This window comes from Sylvia atricapilla, chromosome Z, assembly GCF_009819655.1.
Source record: "Sylvia atricapilla isolate bSylAtr1 chromosome Z, bSylAtr1.pri, whole genome shotgun sequence".
Taxonomy (NCBI): Eukaryota; Metazoa; Chordata; class Aves; order Passeriformes; family Sylviidae; genus Sylvia; species Sylvia atricapilla.
Genome location: NC_089174.1, coordinates 8,521,791 through 8,545,624, shown reverse-complemented (window position 1 = coordinate 8,545,624; position 23,834 = coordinate 8,521,791). Strand labels below are relative to the sequence as shown.

General features: G+C 45.0%; 1 protein-coding gene across 1 annotated transcript in view; it reads right to left on the bottom strand.

Annotated features, from left to right (window-relative positions):
• Positions 1 to 23,834, bottom strand: part of GPC3 (glypican 3) — a 133,099-nt gene that overhangs the window by 62,242 nt on the left and 47,023 nt on the right. The window contains exon 2 of the mRNA XM_066338539.1: positions 13,609 to 14,303. Coding sequence (XP_066194636.1) covers positions 13,609 to 14,303 — 695 coding nt within the window. The remainder of the gene's footprint in view (positions 1 to 13,608; positions 14,304 to 23,834) is intronic.

The following is a 23,834-nucleotide window of genomic DNA, read 5'->3' as shown; positions in this document are numbered from 1 at the left end:
ATGCACACAAACACTAATGCTTAAAATAACAGAGTGCCTGTCACACCAGTGCCCACGGTGACGCCCAACACATGCTGCAAACGTGTGCTACAGACGCCCAGGGACCCTGCAGCCACCAGACCAGGTTGTGCTGGAGACCATCGCCACCTGGCTTGAAGACCAGGTCCTTCAAACTGCTACAGAACCACAGAGGCATTAAGGAGGCATTTTTCAAATGAAATATAACTTAATTTTTTCCTAGAATGGTTTGGGTTGGAAGGGACCTTAAAGATCATCTAGTTCTAAATCCCGATTGCCACCCTTCATATAGAGGATCACAAAAGACTCTTCATGGAGAGGATCACAAAATACTTTGCAGAGGGTCGGTCTCATAGCAGAAACAGGGCCTAGAAAAGACTGATGGGACTGGTTCTCAGGGCACAGAGCAGGATGTGCTCCACACTCAGCCAGAGGATGTGACAGAGTTGACACAGCAGCTGGCAGACCTGACACTTGGCGTGGTTACACCGTCGCTCTGCCCCAGAGATTGCATAAGGGTGAGGGGGCACCAGCTCAGCAGAGCAGTGGGGACCACAAGGGACTTTTTATGGGTTTCAATCCTTGCTGCCAATTGCTGAAGCTGGATGATTTCCATCTGCACGTCCCTCTGCTGTGTCAGTGTTCACATGCCTTGAACTGGAAAGAGACAACCACTGCGGCTCCAATCACTGCTCCCATTAGGACATGCCACCTTGTCCCTAGGAGGATGTGATGGCCAATGTACCACACACGTGCTGCAGCACACAGGGCACCTCCACAGTGTCCCCACCACGTCCTGACCCTTGCACCCAGCTTCTCCCAGCGCAGGATGCCCTTTCTCTCAAAGGAACTGTGACCTCAGCTTGAGTCCAGCCCTTTCAAACCGACATAAAATAATGCAAACAAGATGTTTCTTCTCTCTGGCACCCCCAGCACAGAGTGTTTAATCCACTAAAGAAAGCAGCTTTGTGTTTCAGCAGAAGCCTGTTTATTGTTATTTATAGGTAGACAGGAAGTCAGACTAAATGATCACAGTTGTTCCTTCTGTCTTTATAATCCATGACATATAGTTAAAGCACAACTTCTCAAGTCAGCCTTTCCCTTCCATATTTTTGTAAATTCCATATTTAAAGCAAAATTTGGTATTTCAGTTGGGGTGGTTAGACCTTGGCAGCAAACTGCAGGGCAGGCAGCTGTAGCCCCAGCCAGGGCTCAGACCCAACCCAGCCAACCAACTGGGGGAGTCAAGAAAAAAGGATTTGCTTAATTTTTGGCACACACTTAAGCAGTTTTCCTATGTGGAGACATTTCCTGGAACACGGCCCTGTAGCATACTAATGCATCAGTATGGTTTTAAGTCAGATCTGCGTAATCTGATATTTCTTAGACAACCAAACTTAGGCTTCATTCTTGGAAGGAGAAGTCAGCTTTGCCTGGAGGGTTACAGCAGAGCAAAAGGGAAGACAGAGCAAAATCCAGAGAAAACCAGAACATGTTAGGCTGACTAAAGCCAGGCTCAGGAGCAGAACGTGGCAGTACCTGGAGTCCACCTGGTGAACCCCATGGCCCCAACAGGCCTCGTGGCACAGCAGAGGTGGGGAACACGGCTGCTCCTGACCCCAGGCTGCTGCTCTGCCTTTGGGACTGATTCCCCAAGGAAGCTGAAGATGCCCCAAATTCAAACAGCTGATTTCAACACTAGCACTGATTCATCTAACCTGACAGAAAATTAGGACTCAAGGCAGCAAGCCCCACTTCTGGTTTAACTATACAACTTTATTCTGTGCATGCTCTAATACACAACCTCTACTATGGGTCCCTAGAAGACCCTCCTATTGCACGCAATTAAATCTACCCCATCCCAACAGACTGAGAAACAAGGAATTGGCTTGAGGAATCGTCAGTTTTTACGAAGATCTTAAAAAAAAAAACCCTCACTGGGCAGAGCCAGGCAGCATGACAGCTCCAGGCAATTGCCATGCACTTGTTATTTTCCTTCCCTGGGTTAATCGGTTTCCTTGGCATATTTCTGTGGGTTTTAATGTCGCACCGTGTTTGTGCCCACGGCACTACAGAAAGGAACAATCCAAGAAAAATAAATTCCTAGCAGCTTAATTTAGGGAGGAAAAACAGATACCTGCCATCAGTCTGGAACAGAAGCCAGAGTCATAGCCTGTAACAGGGTATTTAAGAGGAGCCATGTCAGCTGAGTGGCAAATGTGGTCAATACCTACCAGTCTCTCTTCCTCCCTGCAGCCATGAGCCCAGATTCAATTATTCTTTGAGAAATACTTTGTTAAATAATTAAAAAGTTACTGCATTACTTTTCCCCTTTTTTTTCCCCCCTTCTACCAGACAGATTCAATTTTAGAAGTATAAAGCCATTCTAATGTGTCAGCTAGCAATTAGCTACTGTACACTGTTTATTCTTTAATATAATCTTTGAGTAGAAGGGCAATATTCTCAGAAACGCAGCATTAACTTGTTCCTCAATGACTTTAATATGGCTCTTTTCAAATTACTGCTCATAAAATCTCAGGGAAGAAAAATTTAGTGATGATATCCCATCTCCTTAATTAGTTCTCTCTCTCTTTCAGCAATCCAATAGCAAGTGTAATATTTATTTAAAATAGAGCGCACAGGGCTTACCACTAAATCTGCTGTAACTGGTGATATCAAAACAAGCAGGTAAAAGGCAATGCCTGTTTTGCAGCCTACACAGATCATGCTCTCAGGTATACACAGCTTTTCAGATTTATATTTCCATAAATGCTCATACAGAAACCATCCCAAAGGTTTTTATACCAGCAAGTACTTTTTGCTATAAAACACTCTTCTCCCTTCTCATGGTGAATGGAAACCCTTCCTATCCCAAAGGGTTTGGTACTCACCATTCCTTACCATCACCCTACTTATTTTACTCTTCAAATAGGAAAAACCCCCCCAGCAGCAACTTTTTTTATCCCTCCATCCATTCTTCTCTTTCCAAACACTAAGACAACAAGGCTGGAGCCACCAAAACTCTCCAAACCATTTCAAGAGTTAGGTTGCTGAATTTACAAGCATTTGTTTTCCAGCAAAGCTCAGAACAACCTCACTCGTTATGCAGCTCCTGACAAGGGGGGCATGAGGCTTTCCCCATGGCCATGCCATGGACCTCCCCAGAGAAAGTCTAAAAGAGAAGTATAATAGTTATCATTAAGGGAAAATGGTAAAAGTATCTTTATGCAGCAGAGATTAGCTGCTGGTAAAATTAATCCATTCAAGCCAACAAAATGCTTGGGAAGACCCTGTGTTCTTTTTTTTTTTTTTTTTTTTTTTTTTTTTTTTTAATTCATCTGTTGATTTTTTTCCTTAGTTTTTAAGCTACCAGATTCACAGCAGTTTTTTCTCCCTGACAGTCAGGCCTAACCTAATCCAATTAAGGGTCAGCACCAAGATAATATACCCAAAACATGGCAAACAAGGTAAAAAGGCTTCCATCAGATTTTTGCTCAATAAAGTAATTACATTTTTTCCCAAAGACAAATAAGGCTTATTGAAAATGTAAATCATTCTTTTCTATAAAGATATAAATACCTGCAGGGCTTTTTTGAGACTTTGTTGTAAGGCATCTTGTTTTTACATGTACTGTGGTTGGAACAATTGAATTACAGAATGACTTACAACATTAGATTAGTTTCTGCCTGATTGGGAATATCTTTATAATGGAAATCGGTGTGCACTTTTAACCTTGTTACAATGCTGTATGTCTGATTAACGTATTAAAGGGACTCATTCAACAATAGGTTTTGCAGACAGAAATTAAATTAATTCGACTTTACCACAACACCTTTATTAACAGCATCAAAAAGAGGACTAGTATTTGATTATGAGAAGTGAATTTCAATAAATTGATATATACAACAATTCAAAAATGAGGTAGGAGAATCATTAGATGGGAAAAAAATTGACTAAACACTTGTAATGCGTTGTTGTTTATTGTCATTACTTTCCACTCACCTTGCAAGTTGCAAGCTGGGCATTTCCCCAACCCGTGGAAAAGATAAACATCTTGCACCAAAATCTACATGTGGAGAGTCACTAAATTTCCTTCTGGCTCCAAACAATGGGAAGTGCATGAAGCAAGGCTCAGAGATGACCTTCCCAGATGTTTTTTAGCCTCTGCTGAGCAAACCATTTTGGGCCCATCTGCACTGAGCTCATGGTGCCATTTTGCTCACCAGAGCCACCTCAGCATCACCTCCTACAGCCCCCACTGCCCTCAAGTGTCCTCTGCTCCATGGCTTTTGGGCTGTCCCTCAGGGAGGAGACACGGGGTGGATGACCTAGATATCTGCACAGGCAGCTGGCTATCTACAGAAATACCTGCACCCTGCTCCCTGGAGAGCAGCAGCATGAGGTTTATTTGTACAGTGATACAGATCAATATGGGCAATCCAGGAGTTAATAAGCTTTAGAAAGACATAACTTAGAGCATCAGTCACCCCCAAGTTTTCCTCAGTAACTACCCAGCTCTCCAGGTGGTTCTCTCCAGGTCATTGGCTCAGAGCATCCTCTCAACCTTTGCCAGCATCATGGAAGAGAATTGGGTGTGAAAAGTTATTAGGTTAGAAAGATACACCTGCATAAAGAATTGCAAAATTTGCCCACAGCTGCTTTGCTTTTTCTTTTCTTTTTCTTTTTAAACAGAAATAACTCTGCCCAAGTAGCTGTAGGCTATCAGCACAGCTTTCTGCAGCCAGCCTGCTCTTGCTTAAACAAGTCTTTGGAAGAATAATGCAGTTAGCAGCAAACTTCACCCACTGAAAGCAGGCTCTGTGCCCTCGGGGGCTCATTAGTGGGGCAACACAACAGGTAGGGATGGAAAAGGCTACCAGTCTTTTTGCAGCAGCCTGATAAGGCAGTGAGGACCTGGCAATGAGGGGTGCACTGCTGCAGCAGATGGATGAAAAATCTGCCTCAATTGTTTATTGAATTTTTTTTTTTTTTTCCCAGCGAAGCGTATTTAGCATCTTTCATGCCTGGTACCTCAAAGCCACTTTACAATAAGATGCAAAAATGACATAATTCGCTGCACCACACACGGGCAGAGAATTCAAAATGAAGCAAACCACTCATTGCAACCCAGCCCCTCATCCTCTCCAGCGCAAAACAAAACACCTCCGCTCCGCCCGGGCAGCTCTGGGCACTATTTCTGCTTTGCAGAGGGTGGCTTTTAAGTTTCTGGTTTGTTCTTGGCTCATTCATCAGCATTGCTAATGGGAGGAGGTAGTTCTGGTTTTAAGGCAGCAACACTCACGGGGGTTACTGTCACTGGAAGTAAACTCAGCACTGTTAAGATGAAGGATGCCCGGTGAATGACCCCGGATGGAGGTCTGAGTGGAAGCTGCAGTCACGGATAATGAGGCCAAAAGAGGGTTTAGCGTAAAAAGCACAGAGAGATGGATATTGGTGAGCACAACTCTGGTGTTGCAAAGCTGTGGGCCTAAGCAAGGATAAAATTCTTCAGGAAAGGAAATGGGCCAGAATGTATTTTGCTAATAAAGCATCTATGTTAATAGGGGTTGCAGGAGGCTGCAGCAATCTGGGCAGCAAGCAGGGAGCCATGTCTGCAGGGCTGATGCTCAGGGGTTTAATCTCTCAGATAAAAGAAAGATGTGTGCGCAGTTTCAACAGAGAATTCCACAGACAGCTCCTCCATTCCACAGTAAGTGTACAGGGCAATGGCACATCTGGAGGGACTGAGTTTAATAAGAATAAAGGCAGATCATGCCATGGATATCACTTCCCTGCGGGCTCCTCAGAAGCCAGGGGGATCAGCCCACACCTAACAGTCTCCTGTTTCTGTCACACACCAGCTTGTAGCATCCATCAGGTAAACCAAATCTAAATCTCAGCAAGGACCCAGAGCATGAGGCTGATTTAACTCTGAAGGAAGTTCAGCTGCAAAGCTCATTTGCAAATACGGCCCCAGCCCTCCCCTTTCAGAGGAGCAGCTTCTCCCCTGGCCAGCACCTCTCTCACAGTTTTTGATGAAGATGAAGCCTCAAGACACCTGGAGGGAACTTTCTGATTATGTGATCTTTGGTTCAGAATGAATTTCTTTTTTTCTGCTTAAATCCAATCTATTTCAAGACCTCCCATTATGTCCTTGACCGTTACAATTTATTAAAAAATCAGCCTGAAATTCCAAAGCTTGAAGCTCAGAGGTGAAGGAACAGGCACCCCAGACATCCCCTGCTTTGCATGGCAGGACCACCAGCTCCCTCCTCTCCTACATCCCAAAGCATCCCAGATCCAGCTGATCAACCAAGCTGTGATGGAAGCCAGGAAAAAGAAAAGAGATGAGGAAGAGAAGAAGCTGTTCTGTGCAGTGGAGAAAGCTGCGAAACATTGCAAAGCTGTGTACCCTCATTTCCAGCTGTTAAAACTGTATCCTGCCCCACTAACTCTGGGAGTTCTTTGTACTGATGCCAGGGTATCTCAGAACCAAATATCTTTGTAAACACTCGGGAGCCAGTTGCAAAACAACAAATTAGCTCCTCCACTAAAACAAGGAGCACGCCAAGCCACAGTACATGCAGACAGCTACACAGAACCAGTAATTAATCTGCATGAGGTCTTTAGGCTTGTTCTGACTTCAGCTTGGAAAAGATGCAAGACATCCCATCACAGGCAAACCTGTGTGTATCTCACTTGCAGTGCAGCCAACATGTGATCTGAAGGGAGATCAAGCCAGGCTCAGTGGGTGCTCTGTGATATTCCCACCCATAAAATGCAGCAGCCTTAAAAAGCTCTTTTTAAGCTGCTGAGTAGTGAGGATGAAGGTGCCACCAGCTGAGTGATCTGTCTCAAGACTGAAATCAACAAACAGATTCACGTGATCTTCAGTGCAAAGTTGGGTTGGACATCAAACACACTGTCAAAGGATGCTCCACGTGCTGCCATGTGTGCAGGCAGAGAGGAAGGGACGCTGCCAGCAGCTACCTTCTACCTTTTATTTTAAAAAGTGGCCTCACTGCAAATTCCCTTGAATGGCACATCTCAGAGGCCAGAATGCATTCAGTTAAAAGGACAAAGGGAGAACAAAAAAAAACCAAAAAAACAAAAAAAAACAAAAAACCAAAAACAAAAAAAACAAAAAACCAAAAAACCAAAAAAACCCAAACAAACAAAAAAAACCCACCAAAATTTACAAATAGAAACAAAATCAAAAGCTGTTTTTAAATTAAACCTCTGCTGATGTTCAGTGCCACCTCCTCTGGCTTTGTGGTGACAGGTTTGAGCATCACTGCTCACTGCTTCCACCCAGCAGCTCTGCAGAGCTCCACACACTGTCTGCTTCATCCAGACCCAATCCAGTGACAAAGTGACCCAAAGCCTTGCCATGCCACCAAGGCAATGAAGAGGGCACACCAGTGTCCCACTCTGCCCAAACTGGAAAAGGACAAAAGATGTGCTACCCTGCATCCTCACAGGCAAAATTCTTGCTAGCAGTGAATTAATTGATTAATTGTGACACAAGTGGTCTCCCTCCCCAGGCCAGACAAGAGGTGAAGCTTTCTTTAGGCTGAGAATAACCTCTGAGTCTCACTCCCCCTGACAGACATGTGATGGTCAAGAGCATTCATGTCAAAGTCCCTTCCAAGAATGAGATTCAGACCCCTAATTTGCTACTGTATATTTGAATACTAAACTAGAGATTTAAGTCCTGCAGCAGTGTGCCAAAATAGCTGGATCAAAATTGTTGATACTGGTTACAAAAGTGCAGGCATGAATAACTTTTGCCCTTATCCTTTCGGCACCAGCCAAGCTACCAACTTGGGGATTTCTAGCTCAAAACCAACACCTTGAAATTCAGTGCTTTGCCAGATGCTTCCCCAAGTGTCAGAAAATCTTTACTACCTGAAACCTTTTCAGACAGCTAATCATAGTACTCCCAAGGTCTTTTCACAGGAATGGGAATACTGCTGATAGCGTCCTCATAATAAGGTTTATTTTCATCCTGCAGGGGGAACAGATGCTTGCTTTAACACTCTTATCAGGCACCTTACACTGCCTATCACAAAATGGATAACAAAATACACAGTACACACACCTTGGGATAGTTCTGAGGGGGTCTGAGATCACTGAAACCCAAAACTTCACCTGTATTTCTAGCTTTAAGTGAAAAATGGAGCTAGCTACCAGTGAGTATTAGAGAATAGCCTGAGGATTAAACTTTGCCAATAAAGAACTTGAAAATACAGAGGCTGTACATCCAGCTGACTCTCCCAGGAGTGATGCCAACAAAAAGCAACCCACATTAAAAGTACAAAGAAACCGATCTCGGCATCTCAGAGGGAAGGACTTTGCAAACAGCGCTGTAATTTCAAAGCTTTCCCCACAAATCTCTTGCCAGCTCTAGTACAGACAGAAAAATCCATTAGCAGTTAGGAAAACTCACCAGAGCCCCATGCTAGTGCAACCTGCTGAGGAAAGCAGCTTCAGAGCAAGTCACCAGGTGAGACAGCCCCAAAAGCAGCTCCTGGGCAGTATTTGGGGAAAACCAGCCTGGCATCACTGTGCTGACAGATGTTCAAAATCACTGTGTATGGCAACGGGTGACATTTTCATTCCTGAGTGCCAGAAGTCCCTTTATTCACATATTCTTGATTTTCAACCCTGCGTATCTGCTGGAACTGCTATTTTGAACATACACCGCAGCAATGTTTCTGTGGTGCTACAATCAACCAAAGTACCTGGTTATCTTTATAACATGCTCATGAACCCCCTGCCAGGATTCCCTAAAAATCTAGGGAAGCAAGTGTCCAGTTTTCCTGACACTGAGGCTTCCCAAGGCCATCAGAGCTGGGTTCACACCAAGGACTCTCCCTGAGCCAGGTGAGGTGAGCACTTTATCCCATCAGCTTTGGGATAACATCAAACCCAGCCTGCTCAATGGCATCACCTCCACAGCACCCCAGCAGCACAGCTGTAGTTAACCCAGTTAACCCAGACCTAAACAGCCTTTTAAAGGTGTTTGCAGGAAAGTAAAGCAGCAGGGATCTGCTCACAGGACAAGCACACTGGGAATTGCATGCTGTTCCCTTACAGCACCTTTCTGCTTCCCTCTTTTTGACAAGTGCAAGTGGGTGAACAAAGCTCTGGTTAATTTTACAATTTAATAGGATTTTCAAACTCAGTCATCAGTTCTGAGTGAAAAAAAAAGAAACAACCTTTGCTGAGCTCCCTGCTCTTTCCTTTCTAGGCTCTGCAGATAAGAACTGCACCAACAACTGCAAGGGGAGCAGCAGGGGCTGGGCAGCTGGGTGGCATCAAAAATGGTGTAGGCAGCAGGCTGAGGGGAGGGATTCTGTCCCTTTACTCCACTCTGGTGAGACCCCACCTGGAGTATTTCCTCCAGCTCCAAGGCCCCCAAAATAAGAAGGATATGAACCTGTTGGAATGAGGGTGGCAAAGATGATCAGAGGTCTAGAGCTATGGAGACAGGGTGAGAGAGTTGGGGTTGTTCAGCCTGGAGAAGAGAAAGCTGCCAAGAGACCTTACTTCACCTCCAGTGCCTAATGGGGCTCCAAAAGAGCTGGAGTGGGACTTACTACAAGGAGTGGTAGGACAAGGAGGAATGGCTGAGAGAGGTTTATATGGGATATTAGGAAGAAATTCTTGACTGTGAAGGTGCTGAGGCCCTGGCACAGGTGGCCCAGAAAAGCTGCAGCTGCCTCATCCCTGGCAATGGCCAAGGCCAGGGTGGATGGAGCTTGGAGCAAGCTGGGACAGTGAAAGGTGTCCCTGCCCATGGCAGGGGGGTCAGGACCAGATGATCTTTAAGGTTCCTTCCAACTGAACCATTCTATGATTCTAACCTCAGAGGAGATCAACTTTTACCTATATCAGATCCCATGACTCTCCCTTGTAATTCCAGTACCAGAGAAAGCACTAACTTTTGGAGGTGCTGGAGAAGAATATGTTCTTAAGCTTCTTTGTACTGCATCTCTCCCAGTTGTCTTGGTTTGTGGTAAAAAGCACAAATAGACTGATTAAAATCATTCTTCCCTACACTCATGATTAAAATATCTACAAGAGGTGGACACACTAGGCAGATTTTCAACCAGGGAAAAGGTAGGAGATTAGAAAATTAACATAGATATAGGCCAAGACAGCAATTTTTTCCCAGTGTGCCCTGAGAGTCAGCCTCCTTGATAAAGTATTTTAATAGCAGGTTTTAGGGGTGAAGTTTTTAAGCAGACAAATTGTAGAAATAATAAAGCTCTAACACACACCATGGCTGACAAATTAGCTACTAAAGGAAGGCTTGGGATGGGAACTGTTTACTGCCACATTACTGAATTCACTCTTGTGCACTGCTGTTTACAGACCAGGAACAACACACAGGCTCCCATTTTAAATGCATGCCTGGAGGCACAGTTTCCAAAAGCAGATTTGCAGCGGTATGACTTCCTCCTCTTGGGGACTGCAGAGCTCCTCAGAAACCTACCTGGAGGCTCTGCAACACCTCTGGGGCTCCAGTTCGTGTGCCCTTTGTAGCCAGGTCTGCCCTGAGCTACAAATGGGTCCAGGTCTGTGTGTGAACCCCCACACTCAGCCTAGGGGTGGGTGGCAAGGGGGAATAAGGAACAACCACATGGAGAAAAGGTGCTCCGTCAGGTAACACGGCTGAGGATCTGAAATACCAGGAGGCAAAACCACTGCTGCAGAAATGCTGCCAGTGCTGAGAAAAACCAAAGAAGCCCAAAGGACAGGCAAGTGCAGTGGTGTTGTTATTCACGGTATAATCACTACGGGCATGGAAGATAAATTCTCCATAATTCCAGAGGATTTTAATGACAATTAAATAACCTGTCATTATTCTTAATACCATGCAGGTGAACTGTACTTTGCCTACAGAAGCAGTGGTGGCGAAGGTCACTAATAAAAGAGGTAAATGTGAGAAGCCAGGGCAAGTGTAAAAACCCACATTTTCAAAGACAACCCCTGTGGCATTTCATATTCTGGTATGACTACAGTGTCTAAAAAGAATCATATTTACAGAATAACAGAAAACATAACTGTTTGCTTCCAGGTATATTCTTTGAAACTCAATATGTGCTGATCAGTTTAACAGAGAAACTTTCATTATAGCACAGCTAAATAAAAAAAAACTGTATTCTATAATTTACAAAGTGATATCTTACGAAGATATTTACCCCAGATTACCCCAGGTCCTGATGCAGCTCAGCTATTAGACCCAGCCCTCCCAATACCATAGTTAAGAAAGTCAGTGCTTCCATTATTGCCTTATTTCTCCACTGAGCAGCTCATATCCTCATTTGTAAGAAAGAAAAAAAAGTTGCTCTGGGCTCAGGTCTGACATAAAACTCTTAGCTGAGCAACATCAGTGTTTTAAAAACAAACTTCAAAAACCCAGTGGCCATTCTTTTCTGGTGACAATTGCCAGGCAACTGGCTTGTTTGGCTTGGATTTTTTCTTCTTCACTCTAACACAAAAATGTCTCTAGAGCAAATAAACGAATCATTGAAGTATTAAATAATAAAGAAGAGTTATGTTTAAGTAAGAACCTAGCTACATATGGCACTAATGAATTCCAACAGCTTTACCAAGTATGAAAGCACTGAATGGTTTTGTAATGCCCAGTAATTTTTTATTCTAAAGGAAGTCAATTTATATTCTGGTTTGGCAGAGGGTGGGAAGATTGTAGCTCTACTGCTTGTCATCCCATGAACACATTGTCTGTAGACAGATCCAGGTGTCAATATTCAGTAATATAAGAGACAGTTGTGTTTGTTTACTATATACGTGGACACCTCCAAGAAAAAGTGCATTTTTGTTTTTGTGCCAATAAAAGGAAGATATGGGAGAACAAACACTGATCCTTTCAGCACAATACTTCTGCTCTGCTCTAGTACTTATAAGCATGGTGGGTTCACTGATGCAAAACATGTTGGATGGTTTTGCTCACAGTTGAATATGCCAATGAATCTTTTGAGATTAGGCAGAAGTTACTTTACATACAGAAGTAAGTTTTGTTTCTTACTGCCCTGGAAAATCCAAGTCAGAATTCTTACTTCCTGGAATTCCAGCTTAGAGCTGAGCTGGGTTTTCTCTCATTATAAGCTGTAACACAAATTCTCTATTTCACCTGGATTCAAGATAAACCTACAGTTATATCTCTGTTCCTTTGCTGTTCCAGAGAGGGTTGACTGATGGTTCTGGCTGATGTGAGAACAACCTCCCCTGGCTCCATGGCAGCAGAGCTGCTGCTCCTGACCATCAGCTGGAACCTCCCTGCACAAGAGGTGTGTGGCAGGCTGCTGTAAAACTGTGATTTTCTGCAGAAAGGGATTCAGGCAGGTTAAAAGCCAATGTCCTGCACTGTACCCTGGAGCTTAACATGCTGCCCACAAGTCCTGCTTGGTCCCATCTGCCCAGGTGACCAACACAGAGCCCAGGCACAGACTCCTCCTGGTCACTGCAACACAAGAGCAATCCAACTCAATGTAACTTGGTCCCTAAACCCTTTTTAAGCACTGGAGAAAGCTTGCTCCATGTGAGCCAAACTACCTCTGGTGGGAAACCACCCGAGTGCCACCACATTATTTCACAGCCTGCACAAGTGTGGTGGCTGAGCAAAGCCAGCACAGGGAACAGCACAAAGTGCTGCTGGCTTAGTGCCACACAGCTCAAAGCCCATAAGCTGATACATTTCCATGGTCCCCTCTAAAAAAGATAAGAGCTACTTACAGTGCAAGTAGTACAGTGACCTACAAAAACACAGTTCTTTTGTAAACAGGAGTCAAGAATGGCAGGAACAAGCAGCTAACAGGGAAACGTGTCAGATTTTAATCATCTTTGGCTTTAAGCAAACTATTACAACACTCCCACACCTTTGCCCCATGCCCAACTCTTCCCTACCTACATGGAGCAGCTTAATTGTGTCTCAAGAAAAATCTCTGCAGAACAAGCATCACAGTATCACAGGACATTTGTCCTTGGTGTTCAAACAGAGCAGCAGGGTTTTCAGAACAAGACAGCCTCAGTTTCTCAGGAAGCTCAGAAATTCACACATTGTGTTTTTAAAGAGTCAAGTAAAAGTAAGAAATAATCTCACTAAATGCAGCCTAAAACTGAAACAAGTTACTAAAAGATGGAGAATCAGCTCTTCTTTGGTAAATCAGGGGGTGCTACAGCATAGATGTAGATGCCTCTATTTGGTATCTATTTGGAGGTACATTTTAGAGATGGTAAAGGAGGCAGGGGACTCCAGGAGAGCAGGACCAGCCTTTCAGAGCAGGGTAAGCACAGCACTCAGGGAAAACTGATGATGCTGTAACATCTCAGCTCCCAACCTCATACCCCAGGGCAAGTCCAGACCCTTCTGTTCTAACAAACCCGAAAAGAGGCAAAGCCCTTAATTGAAAACCCAAGCCCTGCAAACAGCAGTTTCAAACGCTACCAGAAGTTTTTTGAAAGATCAGAGGGGTAGGAAAGGAGATTGGTAATTGGAGCATTTGGGTTTTGTTTACAAGCCACAGCAGAGAGCCTGGGGAACTGCAGAGAACTACTCACAGCTGTTGAGAGCTTCCCTTCATTCTTCTGCACGTGGACGACGGCGTCGCGCACCACGGAGAACAGACTCAGCAGGACGTGCTCCATGTCATAGATGCCACGCATCCCTCTGGTCAGCCCCTCTAGAGCCCCAATGTACTCCTTCCAGAGGTTATCGATCTCCAGGACACCTGCCAGGCATCCCTGCATCACCACCCCGCAGTAGCCGGCGCAGGGCTTGGCCAGGAGCAGCCCCTGGCAGTGGGAGCAGTACCACATCTTCAGCAGCGCCCGCCCGCAGTCCTTGCTGAATTTCAGGTGGTCAGTGGTGTTTATCACCTCGATGCCCAGGTTCAGCGCCTGCAGGAAGACTCGTGTGGCCTGCAGGGACTTGGACACCTGCGTCATCATCGTCTTGGGGTAGTTCCCAAAGACTTTGAGGTCTCTCCTGGCCACCCGCAGACATTCGGTCATTTCCACAGAGGGATCGGGGAAGCCGGGATTAATCAAGTGGGAGTAAACCAAAGGGAACAAACTGTCAAAAAATTCATTTATCATGTCATTGACGCTGATGTCAGAGCCCAATATGTACAGAGAGATGTCAGTAAAAAGTTCTCCAACAAATTTAAGGGCCTTGGGCCCCATGCTCTGGTAGTAGGTCCTAAACATGCTGTTGGTGAAGTTTCTTGCGTGCCGCACTACAATTTCGAAGGCTTCTGCAAAACAGAACAACAACAACAAGAAAAAAAAAGTCATTAAGAGATGGTGAGCTCAGAAACAGGGAGGATAATGTTCTACCACATCACTGCTGCCAAGGCTGGCCCCATCCTGCCTGCCTTGGGTCAAACACCTGCTGGCAGCCGTGCCTGCTGCGAAACACCAGCATCAGCAGTTTCCAGGGGAAATGCATAAATTCTTTAAACAGAAGCTACATTTCAAAATGGCAAAAAAAAAAAGAACTATGATCTAGTTAACATTTCAGCTTTTAAAGAAAATATTGATTCAAGAAAAGGGCTAGACTGCAATTTCTTTCTTTCCCCCCTTTCATATTGATTTGAAATTAACAGGAATTCTTTCTCCAGACTTAATTTAAGGCAGAGATAAATGTTTGACAAACTGTACAGTGTTTAAAATCAGGAAACAGTAAATGCTGACATTCCATTAAATAAAGGAAAATACTTTAATCACAGTTTAATCACAGGCAATATTCTGACTCAACCCCCAGCAGGCACTCTGCACCAAGTGTCCTCAAAGCCACTGGGAAAGCCCCCACAGTGCTGCAGTTTTCCCAAATGCACCTGGCTCACTTCAGCAGCAGATCCAATGTTTCATTTGCCCTGGATGTGAGCTGCTCTGTTGTCCAAAGCAATTCTGAGATCTAGTGATGCCATGCCCACCTGTGGGTGCCCAGCCAAGAACGCTCTCATACCTGTCAGGTTGTCCCACACTGTCCCATGAAATTCAAGTTTTAGACAGAGACTAAATTTTGCTAGGAAAAATCATGGTGCATTTTCCCATCTCTACCTTCAAAGACTTTAGGATTTTCAGCCCACATCTCCTCCACAAGGTGAGCAGGGAAGCACCCACAGTCACTGCACAGTTATTCCTTTAATTATAGCCCTTCTCATCAGGAGGCTTCCAAAATATCCATACCCCACTATATAAGGATAACATACCTACACACATAACACTTTGCACCTTAAAGCATTAGAAGGGGAGGCCATCACTGCAAACTGAAGTCTTTTTCTTTGGCCAGCCTGCTCTACCAGCCCCTGTCCCTCCCTCCAGGGTACTATTCATAAAAAGCCTAAATTAATGAACAGCCTTTCAGTTCACAGGTCACTGACACCCCACGATGTAACTGCTCTCAACTCTGTCACTCTGGAAATACACATCCCGGCTCAATTTGCATGAAAATTATTCACGTTCAATAATTAAAGGGAATGTTTAATTTTTAAAGCAGTAAGAGTTATTTCCCCCATTTGTTAAGGCTGGAATGCAGCTGAGCATGGCCTGACACATCTCCACAGGAGTTCAGTATCAACACTGTCACAAGCAATGTTGGGCCTTGCTGCTCACCCTGCGTAACCTCTTGCATTACCCAAGAGCTTTTAAGACCATCATGACTCCAGGACTTCCAGCTCTTTCTTCCTGGGTGTATCCTGATCAGGGATGCCTGGAAGAACAGGGTGCCCCACCCCAGCATGCAGAAAGCTGTGGTGTAAGCAGTGATCAGAGCTAATCAGAAATTACTGATATACTTCTGCAAACAGTGTGTCCATCCCATCTGGTGCCTGCACACCTCCCAGGCATGCTGCTGAAATATTTTGTCCACAGTGAGGTCCAGACACTCACACCAGGACTGTCCCAGCAAGCCAAGAACAACCATCTGCGTTCCCAGGCGACAGCAATCCTTCCTTCCTCACAGCACAGACCAAGGGATGCAAAGCTGCAAGGACACAGGGCCTCTCTCTCCCTGCCTCCCTCACCAGGACAGCCAAAATCCTGCTCCTCACCCCCAGACAGAGGATGGCAAAGCTCTCCAACAGCAAGTGTAACACAGAATGGGCTGTGCAAGCAGAGCAGTCACACTGTATGAAATGCTGATTGCACTACTATTGAAAGTTTTAAAACAACAAAAAAAGTCTTTTTAAAGAGGACACATGGATTACAGAACTTTTTCCCCCCACCTCTTTATTCTCAAGAGCACCAGAATAGCTTTTGCCTCAAAAAACACAAAGAACTTTCTGGGCCAGTGGGGTTTTTTTGACAGCAGCAGAGACGGTGCCAGGATTTTCATGCTGTGCCTCACCATTCGCCTTTACCCTCTTCCCTGTTAGTTCCCCTTAGAAAAAGTCATCACTCTTCCTCCTCTGTGCTCTGCCAGTTATCATCACAGCCAAAAGACTCTTTGCTGATTAGAAAAATATTCCAAGCTCCTATGCAAACCTCCTAGGGCGAGGAGGGCTTCAGAAAGGAATGGAGAACAGTGGCCTATCAGAAGAGCATGCACACACAGTCCCACTGCTTTAAAGGTCATGACATGCACATAATTTTTATCGTAATAACTGGATGAGAGCGTCTATTTTATGCGCTTTGGAGCTTTTGCATACATCCATTAGAAAGCACAACAGGGATTATAAAAGCATATGGAGACTCCTGCTGCCCTATTAATAGATGCAAGAAATAATAAAACTTTGTAAAAAAGAAGTCTTATACATCCAAAATCTCTCCCACCCAACTCCCACAGTAGTTGCTTATTCTGAAATATTCCTCAGAAAGCACTGGCTACAGGAATTCTAAATCCCCAGCTGCCAGCAGCTGCAGTGACCCTCAGCCAGGCTCCGAGTGCTTCAAAGGGGAGGAAACTTTGTGGGTCAGTCCCCTGTGCTCCCACGAGGGAACCTCACAGGGACACAGGGGGATGCTGCATTACAGACGTGACACAGGCTTCTGATCCCCCACAAAACCCAACATTTGGATAAAACCCATGGATTTGCTGCTGGTAAAATCTGCCCTACTCATAACACGGCATTATTGAAACTCACTGCTGGGGGATAATTCAATCTTTTCTCTCTTCTATTTTTTATTTCAAAGATATTTTCAAAAGCTGCCATTTAAGGCAGCTGTTTTGCAGGTCTGGCCGCAGCAGTGTGAATACAAAGCAAAGCATCAGACTTACCCCTAACTTCAGCAGGGAAAAACACTGCACAGCTGAGCAGGGCTCACATTTTTCAATCTCCATCACTGTAGAGTACACACACAGATGCACACACAGCAGAGTACCAGACATGTTCCTTTAAATACATTAGCAACAAAAGAAAGGCTCAGGATAATCTGCATCCTTTATTGGATGCAGAGAGAAACACAATGACAAAGGATGAGGAAAAGGCAGATATACTTAATGCCTTCTTGGTCTCAGTCTTTAGTAAAACCAGATTTTCTCCAAGTACCCAGCATCCTGAGCTGGAAGACAAGGATGGGGAGTGGAACAAAGTCCCCATAATCCAGAAGAAAATGGTCAGGGCTCTGATACACTGCTTAAATACACACAAATGGGGCTGGATGGGGTCCACCCAAGGGTACTGAGGGAGCAGGCAGAAGAACTCATGAGGCCACTGTCCATCATTTACCAGCAGCCCTGGTTACCCAGGGAGGTCCCAAGTGACTGCAGGCTGGCAAATGTGACAGTACCTGGGGGCGTGAGATCATCTTGAGTGCCATCACGTGGCACATACAAGACAACCAGGGCATCAAGCCCAGTCCCATGTGGGTTCATGGTCCTGCTTGACCAACCTCATCTCCTTCTACGGTAAGGTGAGCAGCTTGGTGGATCAATGAAAGGCTGGGGATGTTGTCTACCAGGACCTTAGCAAAGACCTTGGCACAGTTTCTCACAGCATTTGTCTTGGAGAAACTGTCTGCTTGTGGCTTAGACACCTGTTCAGGAAAGAAACCAAGGGAGCATTTGCAGGATGAGAGGCAGAGCATCATCACCACCCCAGCACTGGTGCCCTGGTACTGTACATCTGTTGACTGCCTCGGTCAAGGGCAGTTTATCAGGAGTCCCAAAGGATGAAGGAAACAGCTGAACCTACTCTAGACCACAGATATCAGTCACTAGTTGAAAAGCACAGGCTGTTACATATTTTTCAGGCTGGACTCTTGCTGAAGTACCTGGAGAGGAAATGCTGCCTCATTCCAGCAGCCAGAAGGGAAGGACTAAGCTCCTTTCAAAGTGCAAAAATTCCCCAGAACACAGCCCAGGGAGAGCTGCGTGGCCGCTGCAAAGCGGCAATTAGAGAAAATAAATTGTAAAAGAGCATAACAGTGCCCTGAGTGGGGATTACTGGCAGGAGAAGGAAATCGCTGCGTTCTCAGCCCAGATAATAAGTCTGCTGCTTAGTAAAAATTCCAGCTTTCCTGAGAAAGCTCGTTGGCTCCTAAGCTGCAGCAAACTTCAAAGGGGCCAGAGGAGCTCTGGATTAACCTACTGGCTGCCCCAGGCTGCAGGAGGCTCCAGCCCAGTCTGCCACTTGATGGGTTTATTTAAGAGATTATGTGATGCTGCTGCCTGAGCCTCAAGGAGCCGGTACAAGTGACCCCAGAAAGCCATTCCCACACGGCACCCCACTGAAGAGGGGAGAGCCAAAACCTGATGGCAGCTGCAGAGCTGGGGCAGCTACAGATGTGCACCTCCAATTCCAAGCTCAGCAAGGGCTGACTCACAAGCAGCTAAAGGTGTTTGGAAAGGTGAAACAAGGTCTGTCCTCCTTCTGCCTCCCATGCCAGCTCACCGAAGACCAGCACCACTTGGAGCCACCTCCACACACCACTGTGACCCTTGGGAGAGGGACAGCAGGGTCCACTCTGGCACTCAGCCACCAGGACGTGCCATGGGCTTCACACTGCCCCTCCAAGGATGTGCTGCTCTGGTTTTGCTGTAAAGACAAGCTTTCAACAGCAACAGCTGACCTTCTCTGTCTTGTCCTCTTTGGCCAAGGCTCAGCAAAGGTGAAGGGGCTGCACAGCAAAACCTGCTGCACCAGCAGCTCATCATCCATGGGCACCTGGGAAGGGAGCAAAGACATGTGTGACCCATGGACCCCTCAGCACATGCTGAGCATTAGAACTGCACCTACAACATTGATTTTCCTGTTTCTTGACATCTAGACACATAAATCCTGCAACCACAAACTCTCTCTGAGCAGGGAAGCTGCCACCATGGCTGAGCTCACAAGTCCCATTTGCATTTTTGAGAAGGATTGTTTGCTTAAAAACTTGGGTCCCCACACACAGCCTTATCTCGACCACCAAGATATCTCGTCATACTGCAGGAACTACAACTTTGGTATTCCACTACCAGGAGCCAGTAACAGCAAGGCACAGAGGTTTCTTGAGGGGAGAAAACCAAGCAAGTAATTCTAAACAAGGTCACGGTGTCACCACCATTTCCCTCAGAGAACTCCTGGGCCATTTCCTCCAGGAGTGTGGGGCAGAGTGGTGAATCCTCATGCACTATCCCAAACTGTAAAATGAACCTGAAACTGATTTCCATGCAGCAGAAACCTCCCTTGAGTCGACAAGGATTACTGGCAGTCAGCTGAATTCCCCTCTGCAGATGATGATGCATTTTGTGATTTCCTGCACCTTCCCCAGGATGCAGCTGCTATGGAGCATTACAGGGTGCAAATGTGGCACACAGTGATTCCCTGTCCTTCACATGGCACCATTTTCAAATCTTGCCAGCTCCACAAAACACACTTTAAATGCCTTGGAGGTATGAATGTGCTCCTCCTCTGACAATGAATCTCATCTATGATGCAACTACTCCAGGGCAGCAAGTGACCCAGCTCCTGAAGCTCAGTGAATTTGCTGAAGTCCTTTTTTTAGGCTTTGATGGCTCTCCTTATGTCCTGGGTTTTCTCCCCAGGCCTGTCCCTGAGGGGTCCCTGCTCACAGGGCCTGACACCAAATTCTCTGCATAAGGCACAGCAATAACTTCAGGGGTCAGAGAGCCTCTGGTTTGGCCAGACTTCACTTGCCTTGGCTCCACCTGATCTCTGACACTTCCCTGCTGATGGCAAAACTTCTCCCTTTGCTCCCCAGGACACAAATAACAAATCAGGAGAGAGCTTGGCACTGGAATCTCTCAGGCCACAGGAATCATTTTCACCCTAAGACAAAAGTATGGGTGTCCAGGCAGGACACTGGAAAATTAATAATTAATCTGTTCCCAATGCAATCATTGCATTTCCTGCAAGCCAAAGGTTCCCAAATGTTTAAAAATCCCTTACATCTAAAAGCCAAAACTGTTCAGCCCCTCAAAAACACTACCAACCTTCATCGACTGGAATTCAAATGTTCATCAAGGAAATTATAAAAGTTTGGGTGTTTGTAAGTTCAAACAAGTATTTTTTGACCTGGCTCTCACTGTGACACTGCTCAGAAGTGGCAAAAGAAGCCATAGGAATCCTCGTGTGAGTGAACTCTAAAAAGAGGAAATGCTTCTTTAATATCTCCAATGAATCAGGCAACTTCAGCCTCCTCACAAGAGTCTGTGTTCCCAAAACACAACAGAGCTCACCAAGAGAGGAACAACTGTTTGCAATAACAGCCTGGCTGCCACAGGCGCTACTGGTGAGATGAACCCCAAGTCATTTTTCAAACAGCAGGTAATATTTATTTACCAACTTGGAAAAGGTTTGCAATATATCGAGCAGAAAGGAAACAAAATCTAAGAGAATTTCCCCTGGCAGCAATGAGAGCAGCCTCCAGATTTGTTCCGTTATGATTTACACTACACCGCGAGTTTTTAACAACATTATCTGGAGACAAAAGCTCTTCTAAGCAGTATAATTACTTTTGTCTATGACATTACAAAACCCATCAGATGGTGCTACTGCTGCTCTTGCAGGGTTTGTTTCACTGAGCACATTTGGGTTTAAAGCTTAGGAAACGCTTTTTTCCCAACTATGATACAGCCTTTTGGATTACTTTTACAATATTGTCACCAAAAAATATATGGTCTCAAGCTAACAAGCTTATGAGATTAGCTTCAAAGCATTAATAACAAAAAGTAGAACAATTTTGTTACTCTCTCTTCTTAATTTTACGCCATCAAGGTTTGCACTTTCTACCTTTGCTCCATCAACACCAGTCCAAGAGAGCAAAGGTCCAGTCTTTAAGTGAGACAGGGCTCCTTCCAGCTCCATGCCCACTGCCTTCACTCCCACAGCAGCCAAGTTACAAGTTTCCAAGCCAGTGTTGCTCACCAGCCAATGCCAAACCATTCTGCTTTTGTCAGAAAAGCATCTTCTCCTAATTATCTGTTTCTACCAAAACGCCAAGCTCCAAAGCCGTTTATTTTTAATTGTTCAGCTTATACAGTGCCCTGGCAGTTTGAAATACACTCCCTGAAGTTTCTAATAAAAATACTGTATGATCCATCTCATTATACCCACTCAAACTGCCCTGAAAATACTCTCCTGTTCCAGTCCAGGTAACAGTCCAACTGTTACACAATTAGTCACACTGTGCTTCTCCCATTTAATATTTATATCCTGCACACAAAATCTTTGTTAATGCAGACAGCAGAGCTCACCAACACAAGCTGCTACCAGCCCAGAAGCAAGGAAACAAGAAATGCTGGTGCTCACAGCTCCCCATTTCCATCCAGCCCCTCACCTGGACTAGACTCTACCTGGGGGGGAGCTCAGTGCAGTGCTCTGCATCCACACTGGCATCCACAAGTCATGACACCAAAAGATAGGATCGGGGTGCTGGAATGGACCACAGACAAGCAATATTTTTTGAGGAGTACCAGGATGCCTTGAGAGATCCCTAGAGACCCTTTGGAGCACCCAAGTCAACACAGGAAACCTACACTTCAAGTGAAAGTTCAAAAAAAAAGAAACAAAACAAAAAAATCTCACAGCAAGCACTTCACAAGAATGACTCTGCAGTAAAATCTTTCCTGGGGCTTCATGACTGAACACATGGCCTTGGCGTTTTTGATTAAATATTGGTTACACATCCATTGTGTAATTTGTTTTCCTGAGCACCAAGAAAGATAACGCTTCGTGCCATGACAGATGTGTGAATGCTTAACAGGTTCCTGAAAATTTAATAAAGACAAAGTTAAAAATGCAAACAGTCGAGGCTGGTGCAAGTGGTGGTTGAACATGATTCTTTATCAAAATTAAAGGGCAAGAGGAATAAGGGTCTGGAGAAGCAGGCTCAAATCAGGCCTGGGAGCACGAGCTGGAAAACTTGAGAAAGAGGGTGCAAGACACATCTGCAGCTAAAAGGTCACTCTGGTAGAGGTAAAGGTTGTGCTGTAACCTGTCAGATGAGAGAAAGATGATAATCTTCTCTCCATGCTCCCCATGCCTCCATTCTGATGCTAAATTCTGGGCACATAAGGCTCAAGGTTCAAGTTCAAAGTTCACCTTCCCCACATTTTTTTATCCCAAATACTTATTTTCTTTGCTCCTAGTCTCTCTAACCTCTCCAGTTTGCTGCAGAGACAACAGACTCCATCTACAGCTCCTATTTCAAGTCAGGTGCTCAGCCAGGGAGCACAGCCTAGTGCAGCTGGAATAGCTACAAAAACCTTGGGAAAAAGACCTCTCTGCCCTGGGTAACTGAGCAGGTATCACAGACCCAAGCATTTCACCACTGCAAAAGCACATCCAGCACTGTTTTATTTTAATTTTTTAACACAAGGCCCATTTCCCCCCCAAAAAAACCCAACCAAACAAAAATCTCCAACAAAAACCAAACAAAAACCTCCAACAAAACAAAATAAAAAAACTACAACAAAACAATAAAACCCCATTACTTGGTCACCCACACAGCCTTATTTTATTAATTGGAGGCTGCAACATCCACCTAATGGGGTTATCAAGGTATCAAAAAAGCAGCATACCTCTTCAGAGATGAATGACAAGCCACACATATCAAGCAGAGGGCAAGTGACTTCATGCACTCCCACCCAAATTTACAAGCCAAGCATTTCTAAAGACCAGGACACCAGCATAGTTCTTCCATTTATTTTAAACTGAAAGTTACAAGCAACTTCTGAAAAAATGCAAGCCTAGCAAATTCCTTTATTCATCAGAATAGATGAAGATGAAGCAAGGCACTAGGTCAAGTTGAGCTTGTATTCAAAGAGTCGAAAAAAATTCTTTGGAAGTGCATTGGTCTCAGTAACTTTAGAGCAAGGCAGATCTGAGATGGGCTTTTCAGGCTCCCTTTCATTCCAGAGGGCTTTTATCAGCCTGTTAAGTCTCCAACAATAGAGAGCAGACTATTTATTTAAGCAGCAAATTCCTTCCTTAATAATCTCTCCTGGCCAAATTCTCTTTAAAGTTATCTCAACTGTCCCATGAAAAGCAAATGGCAGAAGATCAGTTCTTGATCCCTACAGTAACACGTAGGACTTGCACTTATTTCAGGGCACCTGTTGACCATTCTTTAGTCACTCCAGCCCCTTTATTTCTGTTCACAGTTTCCCACCTGTGCCTGCAGAACTCGGGAAAGCCATTTACCCAGTGACATACAGCAACCAACATCGGTATAACTCTTCCCCCCAAGGAGTCACTGTTTCCAAGACACAGAACAATGCCCAGGTTCTCAAAAGTAATTCAGTGATTTTCAAGCTAGTTTTGTCTCAAGACACCTCAGAGAAAGACAGAGGTTTCTAACATGGTAATGAGACCATGGATCACCTCAGGAGCACAACC